This window comes from Schistocerca americana, chromosome 3 (genome assembly GCF_021461395.2).
Source record: "Schistocerca americana isolate TAMUIC-IGC-003095 chromosome 3, iqSchAmer2.1, whole genome shotgun sequence".
In the NCBI taxonomy this organism is placed as follows: Eukaryota; Metazoa; Arthropoda; class Insecta; order Orthoptera; family Acrididae; genus Schistocerca; species Schistocerca americana.
Genome location: NC_060121.1, coordinates 256859594 through 256881019, shown reverse-complemented (window position 1 = coordinate 256881019; position 21426 = coordinate 256859594). Strand labels below are relative to the sequence as shown.

Sequence of the window (21426 nt, the reverse complement as noted above, 5' to 3'; positions counted from 1 at the left end):
ATAAAGCATTTCCAGACCAATGTCCCTGTAACGCATTTATTCCTCTATATGTGAGAAATCCCCCCCCATGAACCATGGACCTTGCCGTTGGTGGGGAGGCTTGCGTGCCTCAGCGATACAGATAGCCATACTGTAGGTGCAACCACAACGGAGGGGTATCTGTTGAGAGGCCAGACAAACGTGTGGTTCCTGAAGAGGGGCAGCAGCCTTTTCAGTAGTTGCAAGGGCAACAGTCTGGATGATTGACTGATCTGGCCTTGTAACAATAACCAAAACGGCCTTGCTGTGCTGGTACTGCGAACGGCTGAAAGCAAGGGGAAACTACAGCCGTAATTTTTCCCGAGGGCATGCAGCTTTACTGTATGATTACATGATGATGGCGTCCTCTTGGGTAAAATATTCCGGAGGTAAAATAGTCCCCCATTCGGATCTCCGGGCGGGGACTACTCAAGAGGATGTCGTTATCAGGAGAAAGAAAACTGGCGTTCTACGGATCGGAGCGTGGAATGTCAGATCCCTTAATCGGGCAGGTAGGTTAGAAAATTTAAAAAGGGAAATGGAAAGGTTGAAGTTAGATATAGTGGGAATTAGTGAAGTTCGGTGGCAGGAGGAACAAGACTTCTGGTCAGGTGACTACAGGGTTATAAACACAAAATCAAATAGGGGTAATGCAGGAGTAGGTTTAATAATGAATAGGAAAATAGGAATGCGCGTAAGCTACTACAAACAGCATAGTGAACGCATTATTGTGGCCAAGATAGATACGAAGCCCACACCTACTACAGTAGTACAAGTTTATATGCCAACTAGCTCTGCAGATGACGAAGAAATTGAAGAAATGTATGATGAAATAAAAGAAATTATTCAGATTGTGAAGGGAGACAAAAATTTAATAGTCATGGGTGACTGGAATTCGAGTGTAGGAAAAGGGAGAGAAGGAAACATAGTAGGTGAATATGGATTGGGGGACAGAAATGAAAGAGGTAGCCGCCTGGTAGAATTTTGCACAGAGCACAACATAATCATAGCTAACACTTGGTTTAAGAATCATGATAGAAGGTTGTATACATGGAAGAACCCTGGAGATACTAAAAGGTATCAGATAGATTATATAATGGTAAGACAGAGATTTAGGAACCAGGTTTTAAATTGTAAGACATTTCCAGGGGCAGATGTGGACTCTGACCACAATCTATTGGTTATGAAGTGTAGATTAAAACTGAAGAAACTGCAAAAAGGTGGGAATTTCAGGAGATGGGACCTGGATAAACTGAAAGAACCAGAGGTTGTAGAGAGTTTGAGGGAGAGCATAAGGAAACAATTGACAGGAATGGGGGAAAGAAATACAGTAGAAGAAGAATGGGTAGCTTTGAGGGATGAAGTAGTGAATGCAGCAGACGATCAAGTAGGTAAAAAGACGAGGGCTAGTAGAAATCCTTGGGTAACAGAAGAAATATTGAATTTAATTGATGAAAGGAGAAAATATAAAAATGCAGTAAATGAAGCAGGCAAAAAGGAATACAAACGTCTCAAAAATGAGATCAACAGGAAGTCCAAAATGGCTAAGCAGGGATGGCTAGAGGACAAATGTAAGGATGTAGAGGCCTATCTCACTAGGGGTAAGATAGATACCGCCTACAGGAAAATTAAAGAGACCTTTGGAGATAAGAGAACGACTTGTATGAATATCAAGAGCTCAGATGGAAACCCAGTTCTAAGCAAAGAAGGGAAAGCAGAAAGGTGGAAGGAGTATATAGAGGGTCTATACAAGGGCGATGTACTTGAGGACAATATTATGGAAATGGAAGAGGATGTAGATGAAGATGAAATGGGAGATATGATACTGCGTGAAGAGTTTGACAGAGCACTGAAAGACCTGAGTCGAAACAAGGCCCCCGGAGTAGACAATATTCCATTGGAACTACTGACGGCCGTGGGAGAGCCAGTCCTGACAAAACTCTACCATCTGGTGAGCAAGATGTATGAAACAGGCGAAATACCCTCAGACTTCAAGAAGAATATAATAATTCCAATCCCAAAGAAAGCAGGTGTTGACAGATGTGAAAATTACCGAACTATCAGCTTAATAAGTCACAGCTGCAAAATACTAACACGAATTCTTTACAGACGAATGGAAAAACTAGTAGAAGCCGACCTCGGGGAAGAACAGTTTGGATTCCGTAGATATGTTGGAACACATGAGGCAATACTGACCCTACGACTTATCTTGGAAGCTAGATTAAGGAAGGGCAAACCTACGTTTCTAGCATTTGTAGACTTAGAGAAAGCTTTTGACAATGTTGACTGGAATACTCTCTTTCAAATTCTGAAGGTGGCAGGGGTAAAATACAGGGAGAGAAAGTCTATTTACAATTTGTACAGAAAACAGATGGCAGATATAAGAGTCGAGGGACATGAAAGGGAAGCAGTGGTTGGGAAGGGAGTGAGACAGGGTTGTAGCCTATCCCCGATGTTATTCAATCTGTATATTGAGCAAGCAGTAAAGGAAACAAAAGAAAAATTCAGAGTAGGTATTAAAATCCATGGGGAAGAAATAAAAACTTTGAGGTTCGCCGATGACATTGTAATTCTGTCAGAGACAGCAAAGGACTTGGAAGAGCAGTTGAATGGAATGGACAGTGTCTTGAAAGGAGGATATAAGATGAACATCAACAAAAGCAAAACAAGGATAATGGAATGTAGTCTAATTAAGTCGGGTGATGCTGAGGGAATTAGATTAGGAAATGAGGCACTTAAAGTAGTAAAGGAGTTTTGCTATTTGGGGAGCAAAATAACTGATGATGGTCGAAGTAGAGAGGATATAAAATGTAGGCTGGCAATGGCAAGGAAAGCATTTCTGAAGAAGAGAAATTTGTTGACATCCAGTATTGATTTAAGTGTCAGGAAGTCATTTCTGAAAGTATTCGTATGGAGTGTAGCCATGTATGGAAGTGAAACATGGACGATAAATAGTTTGGACAAGAAGAGAATAGAAGCTTTCGAAATGTGGTGCTACAGAAGAATGCTAAAGGTTAGATGTGTAGATCACATAACTAATGAGGAAGTATTGAATAGGATTGGGGACAAGAGAAGTTTGTGGCACAACTTGACCAGAAGAAGGGATCGGTTGGTAGGACATGTTCTGAGGCATCAAGGGATCACCAATTTAGTATTGGAGGGCAGCGTGGAGGGTAAAAATCGTAGAGGGAGACCAAGAGATGAATACACTAAGCAGATTCAGAAGGATGTAGGTTGCAGTAGGTACTGGGAGATGAAAAAGCTTGCACAGGATAGAGTAGCATGGAGAGCTGCATCAAACCAGTCTCAGGACTGAAGACCACAACAACAACAACATGTGAGAAATGTTTCCTGTAAGTTTGGCCATATAAGTATTGTGTTGACACCCTCCTACATAGGAAGAAATGATCATTATAATAAAATAAGAGAACTCAGAGATCACACGGAAAGATTTAAGTGTTCATTTTTCCCATGTGTTTTTCAAGACTGGAACAGTAGAGAAATAGAATGAAAGTGGTTTGATGAAACCTCTGTGAGTGACTTAAGTGTGAATTGCAGAGTAGTCATGCAGATATAAATGAGGCCCTGTATAGGCTGCATTTAGAATCTAGTGTGGAAAACTCAATCTGTATTTACCCAACTACAAATGAAACAAACTATATGTTATCCGGACCATTTAGAAAACTGTTGTTTCTGTCTCCTGACATACACCCGTCATGTTGATACTAGAAAGAACAAATGCCCTTCTGGTGATGTAACATTTACTATAGAACTCTAAATATACATTACATTTAGTGTCATTTTCAAATTGTCTGTTTTATGCACTCATCCACAAGTGCATGGTGCTATTCACTTCTATTGTAATGATTTCATTGCTAGGAACTTTTGAAACTGAATTACAGAAAAATTTTAAACTGAATTTATGGTAGTGTTTGACTTTAATTATAGTTACAGACATTTAGCTATAGCATAAATACTATTTACATCTCCATTTGGCCATCCTGACTTGGATTTTCCATGGATTTCACTTGTGCCTAAGGTGATACATGATTTCCTGCCCTATGCTCACCTTATCTTTTCCTATTTTGTATATGTTTTATACATATGTATTATTCCTGTATGTTTCTGGTACTTATTGTACCAAATGGCCCCCGGGCAAACAAATAATCAAATAAATAAGACTGATTCAAGTTGAGAGAAGGCAGTTTTCCAGCCAATGAAGGACACTATGCTTCAGAGAGCCTGTTTATGGACAATGTCATTGTGTGGAGAGATCTAGCTAACAGCAAAAAATGCACTGTAATTCAGAGAGACATGTAGTGGATTAATGCTCAATGCATGCAGTACAAGCTGACTTCCAATGTGAGAAAATGTTGACATATTACTTGTAAAGTCTTTGGAAGATCTCTGTTTGTTTGATTAGACATTTGATATTAATATAATCACTAGGGTAACATTGATAACATAAAACTAGTTGTGGGAAAGGCAAATGCCAGACTAAGATTCATTGAAGAACCTAAAGTCAGTGTAATTCATCCTTATCAGTAATTTATTTTTCCTGGGCTCATTAGACAATGATACAGAATCAGTCAGCTTAAAGTGGGAAAAACAAATCATATACAGAGATATGAGTATGTGTTTACTGAGAAGAGGATAGAAGAAGACAGGTGGTTGGCTGCAACCGTTTGAAGAACCCATTCACAAACAAGATAGTTTTCAAAACCATAGTTCAGTGAATTCTGGTTTATTGTTTATTGGATTTGGTGGCATACTAGGTAGAGTTAATAGAAGATAGATAGTAGAATATTCAAAGGAAAGCTAATGTGTATGTTCAGTCACCAGTTCCTTTGGTCACCATGAGACTAATACAGAAATAGCCAACCAGATGTTACAAGACAGTTATATGTGACGGGAATTCCAAGAAGGTACTTCACAACATTAGTCAATTACAATTTCTTCAATGTACATCTCTCAAAAGGATTAGAATTACAATTTCTTCAACATACATCTCACAAAAGGGCCATGATGGTAAAACAGAATAATTTGCATTTGTACAGAAATTTACAGAAACCCATTCTTCCTATGGAATATTTGAGTGTGGAATGACTGAGAAAGGGGGAATGATAGTGTACATGTTGTACCTGCTGCACAAGGAATGTACACGTAAGAATGGAGATTAGCAAGTACCTTTATTATGATATCTTACAATTTAAACTGCATTTCTGTGTGTTAATATGCCGGCATCTAATATATGTAAGCAGTAAACTCTGGTAAAATTGGTGAAAGAGGATACTGGTTACACATGAAAAGTTGGACATGACCAACCGAACGTGTCAGAAAATTCACTTTCATCTAGAAAGTAGCAAAATATGCCCAATGATTTATCATCTTACTCTAATGTATGAACTTATTTTACTTACCCTACAGTACTTAAAAATGCACATCCGATTCCCATGGAAAGGCAACAATTAAAAATCATCTGTAGTAACTTAAGAGCCCCATACATTTATTTTCAGCTGTCACACCATGTTATTAGACACTATGGTTAAGACGGCGGAGCTGCATTTGAGAGGGTCAAGCTACAAATCTCCACTGAGACATCCTAAAGATCGTTTTCAGTGGTTTCCCTGATTTGAGCAAGTTGAAAACCAGGATGCCTCTTGAAAAATGTGTGACTGATTTACTTTCCTAATCAGAGCATATATGCCATCTCTTAATGACCATATTTTTGATTCGATATTAAACCCTAATCATCCTGCCTTTCGGCAGACCTCTTTATGCTGTCTTAGTGTTGGCCAGTGCAAACGTATCACTCTCAATATTGTTTCAATTTTCTATTATAACTGGTGGTTTCAAATGGGGCTAATGTTGTATTATATTTTTATTTCATGTAGTCTAATAGAGAGCTGCTGTTATAATCATAAAAGTTATCAGTGACAAACGCCACACCCAATAATTTAGTAACAAGAGGTTCAAACTGTATGTACCTTTAACAAGTAGTGGCTGCTTCAGAACAAAATCAGATACAATGAGATTAGTAAGTAACATCGCACCATGCTGGCAGACAGATTAAATTGTTAACATTATGGTATGAGCCTCGCGAACCAACCAATAGGTGACATCACTAACAACATTGAAACAGTAGAAAAACAAAAACCCTCAAAGTAAAGTAATAAGGATTTTAATACCCTGAAACATACTGAAATCTTGGAAAAATCAGATCCCCATAAAAAAAGAGACAGTTTCACCAGGAATGTATTTGTAATGAAGGACTACACTATATATATGAGTGGCATCTTCCATGCTGCCTTCACAATTTAGTCTATCATTATCCATGCTGTGGGTCAGGCTATCACCTTAACCATCATAAAAAAATGTGCAAAACAGAACAACAAGAGTATTGCAGTCTTCAGTATAAGTGTCATCACTGATAGGCATTTGTAGATCTATAGACGTACAACACAATCTAAGATACCAACCCACAACAATTAAATGACATATTGTTAAAGAATACAATGCCTTCATAACCAATACATAAAAATAAAACCATTGCAGACACAAACTATATAACATACGATATACCAGTTAAAAGAATACATTTGTGGTTCTTATTTTTCTCTAGATCCAACAAGACAATGGCAGTTGCATTAGTAATGTGCAGGGGCTTATTTTTAGTGCTTTATTTCACAGGAGATGGAGAGAGATTTTCCTCTGGACCATCAGGAAGCAAGAGTCAAAATTTATTTTTCTCTATTCACTAATATCTGTTGCCTATTTAGCATCTTGAACAGCCTATTACTCTACATACTTTTAACCAAACTGATTGCGTGCCTATACAGCATGATATACTGTAAGGCTAGATGGACAAGATGCCATTATTGAAATACCAGATACTTACACAATAATATTTATAACTTTTCAGTATTTATATTTGCTGGAACATTTGATGAATTGATGAAACCATTAAACTACTATGAATTATTGAGAGAATAAAGAAATAATAAAACATTAAAGGAACTTCAGAGTCACACACTTACCTTACTATTGCAGGAAGATAGATGACTTTAGCAATAACCATACAAAGTTGAGAAGTGCCTTAGATACGATTTTTGAAACAGCCTCATGTGTAAGAGTCATGGACTAAAAATTATATTTATTCATTCTATGATCATTTTGTGCAATGATATATACAAGTTGGTTTGAAAATTCATTTACAATACACAGAATATAAGTAATATCAAAATTGTGTTATGGCAGGAGCAAAAATTGCTCAAACAGCAAATCTGGTCGGCAGTTCATATCCTACTGTCATGAACATCTATGGAATGTGGTTGAAGGACATTGAAACCACAAGTAGGGGACAAGGTGTTAAATGTCCACCACTGATCATAGAATGGCTGAGGGCTTATCCACTCTGTAAAACAGGCAGGTGGCAATCCACACTGTATCAGATGACGGAGTACCTACCAGTGTATCTTGTTGAACGTGGGGCTTTGCATCAGATAACCCCTAAGTGTTCCCATGTTGAACCAACGACATCGCCAATTATGACTGCAGTTGGCATAGGATCATCTATATAGGGCCGTGGATCAACAGAAATATTTTGCCTGGCTTGATGAATCCCTTGTCTTGTTACACCAGGCCAATCGTCATATCTGGATACACTGTAATCCAGGTGAATTGCTGCTCGAAACATACACCTTACCTCAGACACAGGCCAGTTAGTTCATTAATATACTGTGGGGGCGTTCACCTGGGCTTCCATGTCACCTGTGGTAGTAATAAAAGGCACCCTTACAACTGAGGACTACATAAATGTTTTGTGAGCCATCTGCATCCCTTCATACTCGATATCTTTCTTGACAGAAGTGGCAGCTTCCAGCAGAATAGATGTGCATGTCTTAAGGCCTGATTTGTGCTACAGTGGTTTGAGGAGCACGACAGTGAACTCAAGTTGATGTCTTGGTTACCGGATTCACCTGATGTACCCAATAAACACATCTTTGATGCTGTGGGCAAAAGTTCCATGCCCACAAACCTCCGACCTGTTATTTAAGGAATTACATGAGTTGTGCATAGACATTGGTGGCACATACCTCTGGAAAACTACAGCATAAGACATAACAATACAGCATTTACTCAACATTTTGTTCAATAATTCAATGTTTTCCTCCATCTTAAATTATGATCTAACCAAATTGCCTGAAACATTGTGTACCATGTTTGTTTATCACTAAAGCTCCTTTAATTCTAGCACTAGCATGATATTGTATCAGGCTATTGTTCTTACATCCCTAAAGCTCATCTATATCATTCTCTTGTCATTTACCACTGTGCTATTGCTGTAGACCATTTTCTGTATCTCTTGTTGTTAGAGAGACCTTCTGCTGTGAATCATCTTCATTGCATTCTTTTTAATTAAAAGGCTAATATCATATGCAAACAGCACTGGCTCTACTGTCAGTAAATTATATAGGAAATCGTTTATAAAATCAAGAGTAACAGAGGGCCTAAATAGATTGGCTGAAAGATTCAACTTAAACCAGTTGTAGGCAACTAGTTTGGATACCATGTTTGTATAATTTTCTTAGCAGCAGTGTATAATTGATCAGATCAAAGCTTTTAGATAGTTATAGAAGCAGTGCAGTGTTTAATTCATCTTGGTCTGTAGCTTTCAGGGAAAGTTAGGTAACATTTCATGCATGAGAATTCAGTTGTTTATCATTGTGTGTGTTGTCTCTTATCCTAGTTACAAGCATGTAAACCAATACAAAAAGAGCCACACATGAGAATAAGCATAGTGTAACAACAGTTACTCTTCTCTTTGCAAGTGAATTTCTTTCAAAAGACATACTTATAAGGTGCAGCTTTGAGGGAGGTTTCAGCAGGGCTTGCAGATTGGTATTGATTTCTTTTTATCAAAAGATTATTAACAGTACAAAATTCTGTAGTCCATTTAATTTTCATGATTGAGATATTGCTGATGTAATGTGCCAATTATATAGCAAAAAGCTTTTCAGAGAATTTACTGCTTCACTGTGGAGAAAAGCAGTTAGCAAATATCTATTGTAGCATTCATTCTGATGAATTTTTGCCAGTGTACAGAACACCACAAATTGCCAACTATTTTTATTTATTTTTCAATTCAATAAACTTTACCAACAACTGTTCACTTTAAGATATTTTATTTTATTTCTATTGGTCCATTACGGCCAGGGGACATCGGCTGGTACATACTTTTCAGCCATTTGGCTATAGTTGGCATAGAGTCATCAAGCCGTATAGCTGTTGGTAAAGTTTATTGAATTGAAAAGTACAAACTAGCCAATGTCCCTGGCAGTAATGGACCAACAGAGATTTTATTTATTTTTTAATTTTTACTTGTGTTTTCAAAATGCACTACATCTTTTCAAGGATACCAAAATAAACCCTTTCATATTGTTGAAAATCTGTAACAACAATTAAAATGGGTAGATTGGTACTCACGCATAGAGGAGGTGTTTTGTGGCTGACAAGTGTAGTGAAAGAAGACTGCTAGATATTATCACCTATCAGATCGTAACCTCCAGAAATGACGGTTGATGTGTGTGTGTCTACATTTGATGATGGACTTAGTTTGATAGCTGATAATATCTAGCAGTCTTCTTTCCATTTGCCTGTGTTCCATTCAGTGCCCCCTCTGTGTGATGAGTAGCAATTTAACCATTTCAGTTGTTCTTGTTCCATCACAAGTTTCCATTGTTGACAAAAATTTTGTAATTTACTCACATTTTACCGTAGCTCAAATGATAGTTATCATGATTTTATCCATGTTTACATATGTTTTGATCTGTCGGTTCCCAGAAGAATCAGTGCATAATGTCTGTTTACAGGTACTTGAAACATGTTTCCAGAAGTATACTCTACCACAGCTCTTTTTGAATTTCAATGGAGGAAAAGACTGCACTGTTCTTTTGCATTTGGTGCATGCAGTAATGCAAAAGCATTTTCCAAATAAAAACTCTGATGTCAAATTATTGACTTTGTACATAAGACCAGATGACCCTTTTCCTGAAGTGGAGGCCTTCATTGAAGAAAGTGTTCAGAGGTAATATATTAGAAATATTCATTGCTGCTTGTAAAATGGCGGAAAAACCTTTGCTTGATATGATGTAATTGTTTTACCCAGTGAGCTGAACTAGTATAAAATTCTTGCATTTCTACCTGGGCGAGCTAATTGAAAACGTGTGATGTATAGGTTAGTATACAGTAGTTGAATAGCAGCTCCAAATTCAGATTCAGCATCACTCACTATCACATTCATACTTCAGAAACAACTGTTCTAGGACATGATTATACAAACTCTCTTTAAAGGTGCAACTTTTCACTTGTTGAAACATTTGGTAATAAAATTGTATGGAGCTGGAGCTGCTACTTAAATACTGTAAACCTTTAGAGATACTGTCCATACTTGTGTCTTAAAGTAACCATAGTCAAAACAATTCATATTGTGAAGAGTGTCACTCTGCTTGTCTGGCACCTGTGTGATCTAAATGTAGGCAATGCTGCCTCCTTTCAGTGTTGTGGGGCAGGTGGATGGAGTGGAGAGACTGTATTCAATCCTGGCACAAAGTCAGTCAGGCTCTACCTGACATACCATCTGTATGTTCTTTGCAAGGTTGACGTAAATGTATTAATTGAGAGACATGCAGATGGGACATGAGGTGCAGGCTGACACTGGTCACGTTTGAAGTTGAGTGTGGCCATCTGCCCTGCTCCCATCCCTACCCTCGTCTATAAGACACAGATGTCACTCTGAAACTTTGGTAGATGTTTGTGAGAGTGACTTTCATTGCAAATTTGTGCCTTCTTAATGAGCTTATATGTTGAGAAATCTGAGAAATTTATACTGAACTGTTTCTCATTTTTAAGTTATGTATTTTTCCCCACATTTTTTTTTACATTTTAGGTTATATTCTGGTAGTCACTTATGTTATGTGTATCTTTTAAGATCATATTAATTCATGCATATTCCAGCCCGGGACATGTTGAGTTGCATTCTTTTGCCAGTTATGCTGCAGACTGTCATGTTTCCGTGTTACACATTCCTCCACATAGACAGTATCTGTGTAGCTTCTTCTCTACTTGATGGGTGCAATGTGAGGAAAATTAGTAATGGGTTGTCTGACAGTGATTTACAAATGGTGACATTGACAGGAATAAAGGCAGAGTCATATCCCAAGGTAGTAAAAGAAAGACTTAGAGATAAGAAGCCATTTGCAGAGCAGACATTTAAGGCCAGTCTCAGAGGTCTAATGTGGCAACAAGTCTACAATACAGATGATTTGAATGACAAATATAATACATTTATTCAAACCTTTATCACTTTCTTTATTAGCACTTTCCTCTTAATAGCACTTTCCTGTTAATAGCACTTTCCTGTTAATATTAATAGGTGTTAATATTAATTTTAGTTGTTAATATTAATACATGTAGCACTAATAAACATCGAATTTGGATGACTAATGGCATTAGAATATAAGTAGGAGAAAACGGGACCTGTATCATAATGTGAAGGACTGTTACAGAATTTTACTACAGGCGATACTGCAAAGTGCTGAGGGATATCACACAGGCTAAAACATTCCATTACACCAAGAGACTAGAAAGCATGCAGAACATAATGAAAACTATTTGGTATCAGAGTGGAATATGGGTGCTCAACATATTTCACTTCTCTTGTCTCAGTATGAAACTGTTAGTGATCCACCAGAGTTGTGCAAAATATTTAATAATCACTTGTTGTCAGTAATTAGCAAGTTAAATCAAAATGTTGTTGGTACAGGTGAATATGTAGAACTCTTGAAAACTGGTGTTCCAAGGCAATTGTATCAATGCAGCTATAGTAAATCAACAAAAATGGAACTTCATCAGTTGTTACATCATTAAAGAATAGAGACTGCCATGAGTACGATGAAATTTCAAGCAGTATCATGAAAATCAGTGTACCATATTTTTTCTCTTTACTTAGTCACCTGTGCAATGTGTTTTTCAGGTGTGATCATTTTCCAGATTGATTAAAATAGCCATCAATGAAACTACTTTATACCAGGATTCAAAAGATATAGTAGCCAGTTACTGGGCAATTTCTGTGTTACTAGTGTCTCAAAAGTTTTTGAGAAAGAAATGTGCAGGGAGTAGTGGCAAATTTTAGTACACATAATTTGCTGTTAGACAATGCTTGGTTTCACAAAAGGACTAACCACAGAAAATGCTATGTATTCTCTTTGTGTGACACACTAGCGGGGCTATACAATAGGTATAGGGCAGTAGGCATTTTCTGTGATTTATTAAAAGCATTTGATTGTATGGACCATATAATACTGGGTGGTTATAATTAAACTTTCCCTATTTACCACAATATAACATGGAAACTAGTCCTGAGTATGGGATGCATGATTTCCATGCGTCACAGTGTCACTGTCCAGTTCCAAATGTGGCCACCAGGTGCCATGATCAATCACCGTGATTCATAGTCTCACACATCTGACCAGTCACAGTGCACTTGTTGACATGTCAACATGAGCTTGGACAAAAGTACCAGGGCATTATTAGTGAAGCTCTATGATCAAAACAACAGTAATGCTGCAGCTGCACTTCGTGAATATTGCCGGCTGAAAGGATTATGGAAGGGCTCTCTTTCTCCACCTGCTGTGTGGAGCATCATGAAGAAGTTCAAATCAATTGGAGAACTTGACATCGCTCCAGGAAGAGGGCAATGGCTGCTTGCACCACAGATGGTTGATGGAATTGCTGTTGCTATGGCAGACAATGCTGTGTGCAATTCCCAATTGTCAAGCTATACGCGTGCAGTGTCATGACAGTTGACTTCGCTCTCCACTTTCTCGCAAGGTTTGAAGTTGATGAGGGCCGATACTGGACCATCCTTTGGACAGACAAAGCTCATTTTTCTCTGACGGGTGAGGTGAACATTCTTTTTTGAACAGGTTGGAGCTCAAGGACCAAAGACGTGTAATGTAACTGGCCGGCGTTACTGCAATATGGTTCCCAGCATGTCATACCAGCCCTACAGCAGAGAGAGGCATTGAGCTCAACAGTTTTCATCCAAGATGGAGCCCCACCGCACATCGCTCACGAATTCAATTACTTCTCCAAAACACATTTGGATATGATCGAATTATCAGCCAATCAATTCCAAATGCTTATTCAGCATTATCACTAGATCTCACTCCGTCATTTCTGGTTGTGGGGCCACCTGAAAGGCAGGGTTTACCAGGGCACATACACAAATAAATTACTCCAACTAAAATAAGTTATTTATTGTAACTCACAAAATACCTTAACATGAACTCTGTTGCAAAAATATCCACACAACAGAAATGTAGTCCTTGACAAATTATCACCAGTAGCACTGTTCTCCAGAGACTAAGTCCTTTACAGAAATGCAGTACTTGGGCTATGGTTGTTCCAATAACAAGTATGTTTACTGACAGGACATATTCCAGTATGGCATCTCTCAATAGTCCATGGCACTTGTGGCAACTTTGTAACAATGATTGTTGGCGAACACGACTTTTGACTGTAGAATGTGACTTAAGAATGCAACTGGCTCTACATCTCTCAGGCCATAGCTTATAACATTACACGGATGGCTAGATTGTATCCATGATTGATTGTCATTGCCAGAGGAAATGAGCTGATCATCCATGGGCTCTCCTGGCTGGATGATGTCATCACTGTCCCTTGTTGGTGTCTGTGGGAGGTGTGGCAAAGTAGTTCCTTCACTGGAGGCAACTTTCATTGAACAGTCAACCAGACTTGGGTCTCTCACTATCTTGCCTGACAACTGTAAACACACTGATGTGAGAAGGGATGTATCTGCCTGGGTAGCTCGAAGATTCAACACTCCTCCATGTTTAACAGTGGAATTCCTTTTTCACTTCTCAATATTGACACCTTTGCTTCTTCAGTGGAGATTTTCTGTCTCAGACAGTCCATAATACATAAGTATTTGAAACAAAACTGTGATGAAATGCACTGCACATCTTTTTGTCTTCTCTGACTCAAGAGTGTGTTGAACCAGGGTTTTAGCCCAGTCAACAAACACCAAATGAGGTCACCTGGGGGGCAAAAATTTTTGTATTCACAAATTTTTTTTAGTGACTGATGACCTCAGTGGTTTGGTCCCATAGGATCTTACCACAGATTTCCAGTTTTCACAAATTTTTGTGCAGTGATAGTTTGGAGTGTCATGAGCAACATACTGGAAATCATGACTGGTGGGGGTGGTCTGGCATTTATGTCAACTGTTTATGTTCAAAAATATTTCCCAGTACAAAATTAAACTGCATTAAATTTGTACAAAAAAGTCTTTTTCAACTAGATATTTTACAACTGTTACTTGCCATAGTCATTGCAGTTGTGCAGTCAAATATTAAGTTTGTCCCCCCTCCACCTACATATGGAAAAGATGTTATATTTATAAACTGCTAGTTCCTGCACAAGGTGCTAATTATCATTATGGTCCAACATTGCATCTTTGGTGTAGACTATATTGTTAACTTTTCTTTAAATGCCACTTCATCGTAGTTTGTATGTGCATGTGTGTGTGGGTGCACACACGTGTGTCTCTGTGTGTGTGTGTGTGTGTGTGTGTGTGTGTGTGTGTGTGTGTGTGTGTGTGAAAGAGAGAGAGAGAAAGAGATTGATTCTGATTGGTGAACTTTAATTTCTATGCTAGAATAACGTCCTTTGTTTTGCACATTCTGTGTTGTTGTTGTGGTCTTCAGTTCTGAGACTGGTTTGATGCAGCTCTCCATGCTATTCTGTAACAACAGAAATTCACCCAAGACAGGTGAAGGTTTTTCTTCATTTTCAACAGTGAAGGTATGAATGGATGAATTCAGATGTGCTCTTATTTCTCTTGAAAGTCTGTGAGAAGGATGTCTCAAAACAGCAAGCCACTAGTAAGATCCCTGACAAAGTCCAGTATGGTGTCAGTTAATGAAAACTTTTGGGTCTGATGTCTGATGGAAATTTTGAAATACCCACTGGCAAAAATGTTGCGTATAACACTTGTTAAAATGTTTTATTTGAGCACTGTCACCTGGCTCGAAACATGGGAGCTTTTCATCATAAATATACACCGGAAAGCCTACATTTACACGTGGTATCGGGTGAACAGTAGTTACAGGTGTATGAAATGCTTTGCCCATAAAGGTTATTTGGCAGGGTGGATTTTCTGCAAGGTGCTGTAAGTGAATTTGATGTATCAGGTGCCTAATTTCTTCCATTCTCCACAGGAGAATATTATACTGGGTACATTGCCTCAAATGGTTTCTGCCATAATCATATCATGCCTTTGGCATGTGCCAATCGTTCTGGGACTACTTCTTCATTGTCTACAGCATCCAATAGCACCTGTAGCTGTGGCAATTTTGGTGCCTTGTAACATGCTAAGATCAGAGCTACTCATGTGGGACAGTGGCTTTGTACCCCGTAGTACAGAAGTGGCTACTTGGTATTACCCAAGTCCACTGGTAGTTGTAGTCCCCCATTACTGTCTCTTGTATCTGTTTGCTGTGACACTCATTAGTAGCCAACAATGCTCCTTCCCAGTGGTGTGTTGTTGCCTATAGCAATAGACTCTCATGGCACTGACTTTGCCTAAATTGATATACTCACTCTTGACATGGTGGCAGGTGAAAAGACTAGTGCTGTCATGACCTCAGAGACAGAGGGTCAGATGAGTCAAAATTGCCGTGATATGCACTAATTACATGTTTTGTCCATTGTGTGGCAGCTGTCTCACTTAAGCCAGTGCAAGGTCTTACAGCATCCCAACCATGTGACTTTCTGAACTAGTCCATTAGTCACAGTGACAAAAGGATTCTATCTCCAACATAGTAGCTCTCTCTTACCCAGTTGCCTGTAAGTGTAAGTGCTTCATTGGTTTTAAATACATGATGTTATATTTATATATTACAAGCACATACTGTCATATGCCCCCCCCCCCCCCCCCCCCCCATGAACCATGGACCTTGCCGTTGGTGGGGAGGCTTGCGTGCCTCAGCGATACAGATGGCCGTACCATAGGTGCAACCACAATGGAGGGGTATCTGTTGAGAGGCCAGACAAACGTGTGGTTCCTGAAGAGGGGCAGCAGCCTTTTCAGTAGTTGCAGGGGCAACAGTCTGGATGATTGACTGATCTGGCCTTGTAACAATAACCAAAACGGCCTTGCTGTGCTGGTACTGCGAACGGCTGAAAGCAAGGGGAAACTACAGCCGTAATTTTTCCCGAGGGCATGCAGCTTTACTGTATGATTACATGATGATGGCGTCCTCTTGGGTAAAATATTCCGGAGGTAAAATAGTCCCCCATTCGGATCTCCGGGCGGGGACTACTCAAGAGGATGTCGTTATCAGGAGAAAGAAAACTGGCGTTCTACAGATCGGAGCGTGGAATGTCAGATCCCTTAATCGGGCAGGTAGGTTAGAAAATTTAAAAAGGGAAATGGATAGGTTAAAGTTAGATATAGTGGGAATTAGTGAAGTTCGGTGGCAGGAGGAACAACACTTTTGGTCAGGTGATTACAGGGTTATAAATACAAAATCAAATAGGGGTAATGCAGGAGTAGGTTTAATAATGAATAAAAAAATAGGAGTGCGGGTAAGCTACTACAAACAGCATAGTGAACGCATTATTGTGGCCAAGATAGACACAAAGCCCATGCCTACTACAGTAGTACAAGTTTATATGTCAACTAGCTCTGCAGATGATGAAGAAATTGATGAAATGTATGACGAGATAAAAGAAATTATTCAGATAGTGAAGGGAGACGAAAATTTAATAGTCATGGGTGACTGGAATTCGTCAGTAGGAAAAGGGAGAGAGGGAAACATAGTAGGTGAATATGGATTGGGGGGAAGAAATGAAAGAGGAAGCCGCCTTGTAGAATTTTGCACAGAGCATAACTTAATCATAGCTAACACTTGGTTCAAGAATCATAAAAGAAGGTTGTATACCTGGAAGAATCCTGGAGATACTAAAAGGTATCAGATAGATTATATAATGGTAAGACAGAGATTTAGGAACCAGGTTTTAAATTGTAAGACATTTCCAGGGGCAGATGTGGATTCTGACCACAATCTATTGGTTATGAACTGCAGATTGAAACTGAAGAAACTGCAAAAAGGTGCTAATTTAAGGAGATGGGACCTGGATAAACTGAAAGAACCAGAGGTTGTAGAGAGTTTGAGGGAGAGCATAAGGGAACAATTGACAGGAATGGGGGAAAGAAATACAGTAGAAGAAGAATGGGTAGCTCTGAGGGATGAAGTAGTGAATGCAGCAGACGATCAAGTAGGTAGAAAGACAAGGGCTAGTAGAAATCCTTGGGTAACAGAAGAAATATTGAATTTAATTGATTAAAGGAGAAAATATAAAAATGCAGTAAACGAAGCAGGCAAAAATGAATACAAACGTCTCAAAAATGAGATCGACAGGAAGTGCAAAATGGCTAAGCAGGGATGGCTAAGCAGGGATGGCCAGAGGACAAATGTAAGGATGTAGAGGCTTATCTCACTAGGGGTAAGATAGATACTGCCTACAGGAAAATTAAAGAGACCTTTGGAGATAAGAGAACGACTTGTATGAATATCAAGAGCTCAGATGGCAACCCAGTTCTAAGCAAAGAAGGGAAGGCAGAAAGGTGGAAGGAGTATATAGAGGGTTTATACAAGGGCGGTGTACTTGAGGACAATATTATGGAAATGGAAGAGGATGTAGATGAAGACGAAATGGGAGATAAGATATTGCGTGAAGAGTTTGACAGAGCACTGAAAGACCTGAGTCGAAACAAGGCCCCGGGAATAGACAACATTCCATTAGAACTACTGATGGCCTTGGGAGAGCCAGTCATGACCAAACACTACCATCTGGTGAGCAAGATGTATGAGACAGGCGAAATACCCTCAGACTTCAAGAAGAATATAATAATTCCAATCCCAAAGAAAGCAGGTGTTGACAGATGTGAAAATTACTGAACTATCAGTTTAATAAGTCACAGCTGCAAAATACTAACGCGAATTCTTTACAGACGAATGGAAAAACTGGTAGAAGCGGACCTCGGGGAAGATCAGTTTGGATTCCGTAGAAATGTTGGAACACGTGAGGCAATACTAACCTTACGACTTATCTTAGAGGAAAGATTAAGAAAAGGCAAACCTACGTTTCTAGCATTTGTAGACTTAGAGAAAGCTTTTGACAATATTAACTGGAATACTCTCTTTCAAATTCTGAAGGTGGCAGGGGTAAAATACGGGGAGTGAAAGGCTATTTACAATTTGTACAGAAACCAGATGGCAGTTATAAGAGTCGAGGGGCATGAAAGGGAAGCAGTGGTTGGGAAAGGAGTGAGACAGGGTTGTAGCCTGTCCCCGATGTTATTCAATCTGTATATTGAGCAAGCAGTAAAGGAAACAAAAGAAAAATTCGGAGTAGGTATTAAAATTCATGGAGAAGAAGTAAAATCTTTGAGGTTCGCCGATGACATTGTAATTCTGTCAGAGACAGCAAAGGACTTGGAAGAGCAGTTGAATGGAATGGACAGTGTCTTGAAGGGAGGATATAAGTTGAACATCAACAAAAGCAAAACAAGGATAATGGAATGTAGTCAAATTAAATCGGGTGATGCTGAGGGAATTAGATTAGGAAATGAGACACTTAAAGTAGTAAAGGAATTTTGCTATTTAGGGAGTAAAATAACTGATGATGGTCGAAGTAGAGAGGATATAAAATGTAGACTGGCAATGGCGAGAAAATCGTTTCTGAAGAAGAGAAATTTGTTAACATCGAGTATAGATTTAAGTGTCAGGACGTCGTTTCTGAAAATATTTATATGGAGTGTAGCCATGTATGGAAGTGAAACATGGACGATAACTAGTTTGGACAAGAAGAGAATAGAAGCTTTCGAAATGTGGTGCTACAGAAGAATGCTGAAGATAAGGTGGGTAGATCACGTAACTAATGAGGAGGTATTGAATAGGATTGGGGAGAAGAGAAGTTTGTGGCACAACTTGACTAGAAGAAGGGATCGGTTGGTAGGACATGTTTTGAGGCATCAAGGGATCACAAATTTAGCATTGGAGGGCAGCGTGGAGGGTAAAAATCGTAGAGGGAGACCAAGAGATGAATACACTAAGCAGATTCAGAAGGATGTAGGTTGCAGTAGGTACTGGGAGATGAAGAAGCTTGCACAGGATAGAGTAGCATGGAGAGCTGCATCAAACCAGTCTCAGGACTGAAGACCACAACAACAACACTGTCATATGATGGTTGAACTGCACATTTTCAAGCAATATGTATGAACTGAGGTACCAGAAACCAATGCAGATAAGTGCAGTTTCCAGGTGTACGGAGTTGAGTGCTGTACCGAAAGGGCATGGGTGTCCTTTGTTGAGAGAATAAGGCAAGTAAATTGTGAGTCTGACAAGTGCTGAGTAACAGTGTCAAAAATAGGTACTAGGTCTAATTTAAGTTGTATTTCACAGCGGCCAAATGAGATAATTGCAAAGTCCAATTTTTCTGCAACGTTGTCAGACAGTGCCTTGTGATTTGGAATTGATAAATATGAATGTGATGCAAACTCTACACTTGAAAATGTTTTGGAATTTATCTTTTTCAAGCATAATTTTGGGGAAAATCACGAAGGAACTGGATAAGAAAATAGGCCTCAAGAACATGAATGAATAGGTTTCAAGATTAATTGTTCTGCTAACAGTGTATTAGCTGCTCTATATTTTACTATTTCTTTTTTTACTTTTTTTACAGTTATTAGTTACCAGTGATTCATAAAGCAGAGCTAATTTCTAAGGCTGTTCTGAAATGCTCAATAAACAGTACTAAAAGTCCATGCAGAAAATAAAACAGAAAATTCCGTGAAAGCGAAATCATAATTTGGGTTTGTTTCATTTTGTTTTGAAACAGAAGTAAAACTTAATTGAACTCATTTATACTTCTTCTGCTAACACTACTTCCACATGTGAAGGATGTTGACGCCTTTAGTTACAGCTGTGTTGGACAAAGCCACAACCACATTATTGCAAAGTTGTGGCTATGGACTGTGAACTGTACAGGGATTGAAACAGTTAACCATATATACTTGCTGAGCAGACATTCTTCGTACAGGTGCTTTTCAACAAAGGAGAACCAATAAAATGGTTTCGTAAACAGCTGATGAATACCATTCTTGGTTTTAAGGAACTAGATCTGAGGTCACAGTCATTGAGGAAGCTTTGAAAAGTTGTTCTCCCAAAAGAGCTCCCACTAAGGTCTCAAAGCACAGGAGACACAAGAACCTTGTGGAGTATTTCATACCAGAAAAACTACCATTCATTTTACATAAATCTGCCTCACAAAAAGTAGACTCAAAGCAGTCATCAGTGATAACAGCAGCTTTAGAAAGAAGAATGCTTTGAATATCTGGGTATGATCTCTGAGGCAGCCTTTAAATGAGAAGAATAGACGTAAATTTGGATATTTGCACTAATTTATGTTAGAACATAAAATAATTCTGTACTAAGTTTGTGTCATTCTTTTGTGTCTGAGAAAGCCAAAGAAGGTACACGCAATGTCTTATTAAGTATTCCCTGAACTTTATAGAAGTAGTACACATCCAGCAGATTTCAGTCTTTAGTGTAAGTAATCATTGTACAGATGAAGTCAAAAATCACATTGCAAGTAAGATTAAATTCAGCCAGAAAGAATGCTATGTAATTGCTGAAGTGTGCAATTCATTTTCTCAAAATGCAGTAAAATCCAATTACATCATTTTGCTTCTATGTGCCTCAGTTATTTTAATCTCTCATTTGAGATGGTCCATGTCACAAAAGTGAGTGTACTTAATTCATGAATTGTTACTATTTTCATTTTTACTTAATTCATGAACTGTTACTAGTTTCACTTCTACTTAATTAATTCTTTTTTATCGTATCATTAGCTGTCTGAGTTCTGCACCATTTCCTGTAGTCTATTTCTTTTTATTTCTCTTTTCCAAAAAGCAGCAAACTGTACATAGATGACTGGGAAAGAAACCACAACACCTAGATGAGCTCTTTGTATAGCAACACTGTCCTCCACATAGAGGAAGATATAGTGAGACAACAGTTATGGGGAAACCCCACAACAATCATTTTTCTGATGTGACTCTCCTGTAGAATAGGTGAACATCAAAATGTGCTTGAGGGAAATTTCCGGCACTTCAACAATTTACTCATCCTCCACAGGCTGGTGACTAAAGTTGCATATGTAGAATGGCTACCATACTCCAGTAAAATAAAAATGAGATCAAGATGCATGGGTAGAACTGCAATTCCTTACACGCAGGAAACATGTGGCATATTTTAC

General features: G+C 38.7%; 1 protein-coding gene across 1 annotated transcript in view; it reads left to right on the top strand.

Moving 5' to 3' along the window:
* The window catches only part of LOC124607133 (FAD synthase-like), an 87089-nt gene that overhangs the window by 7024 nt on the left and 58639 nt on the right, over positions 1 to 21426 (top strand). Inside the window, exon 2 of the mRNA XM_047139340.1 lies at positions 9891 to 10105. Coding sequence (XP_046995296.1) covers positions 9891 to 10105 — 215 coding nt within the window. The remainder of the gene's footprint in view (positions 1 to 9890; positions 10106 to 21426) is intronic.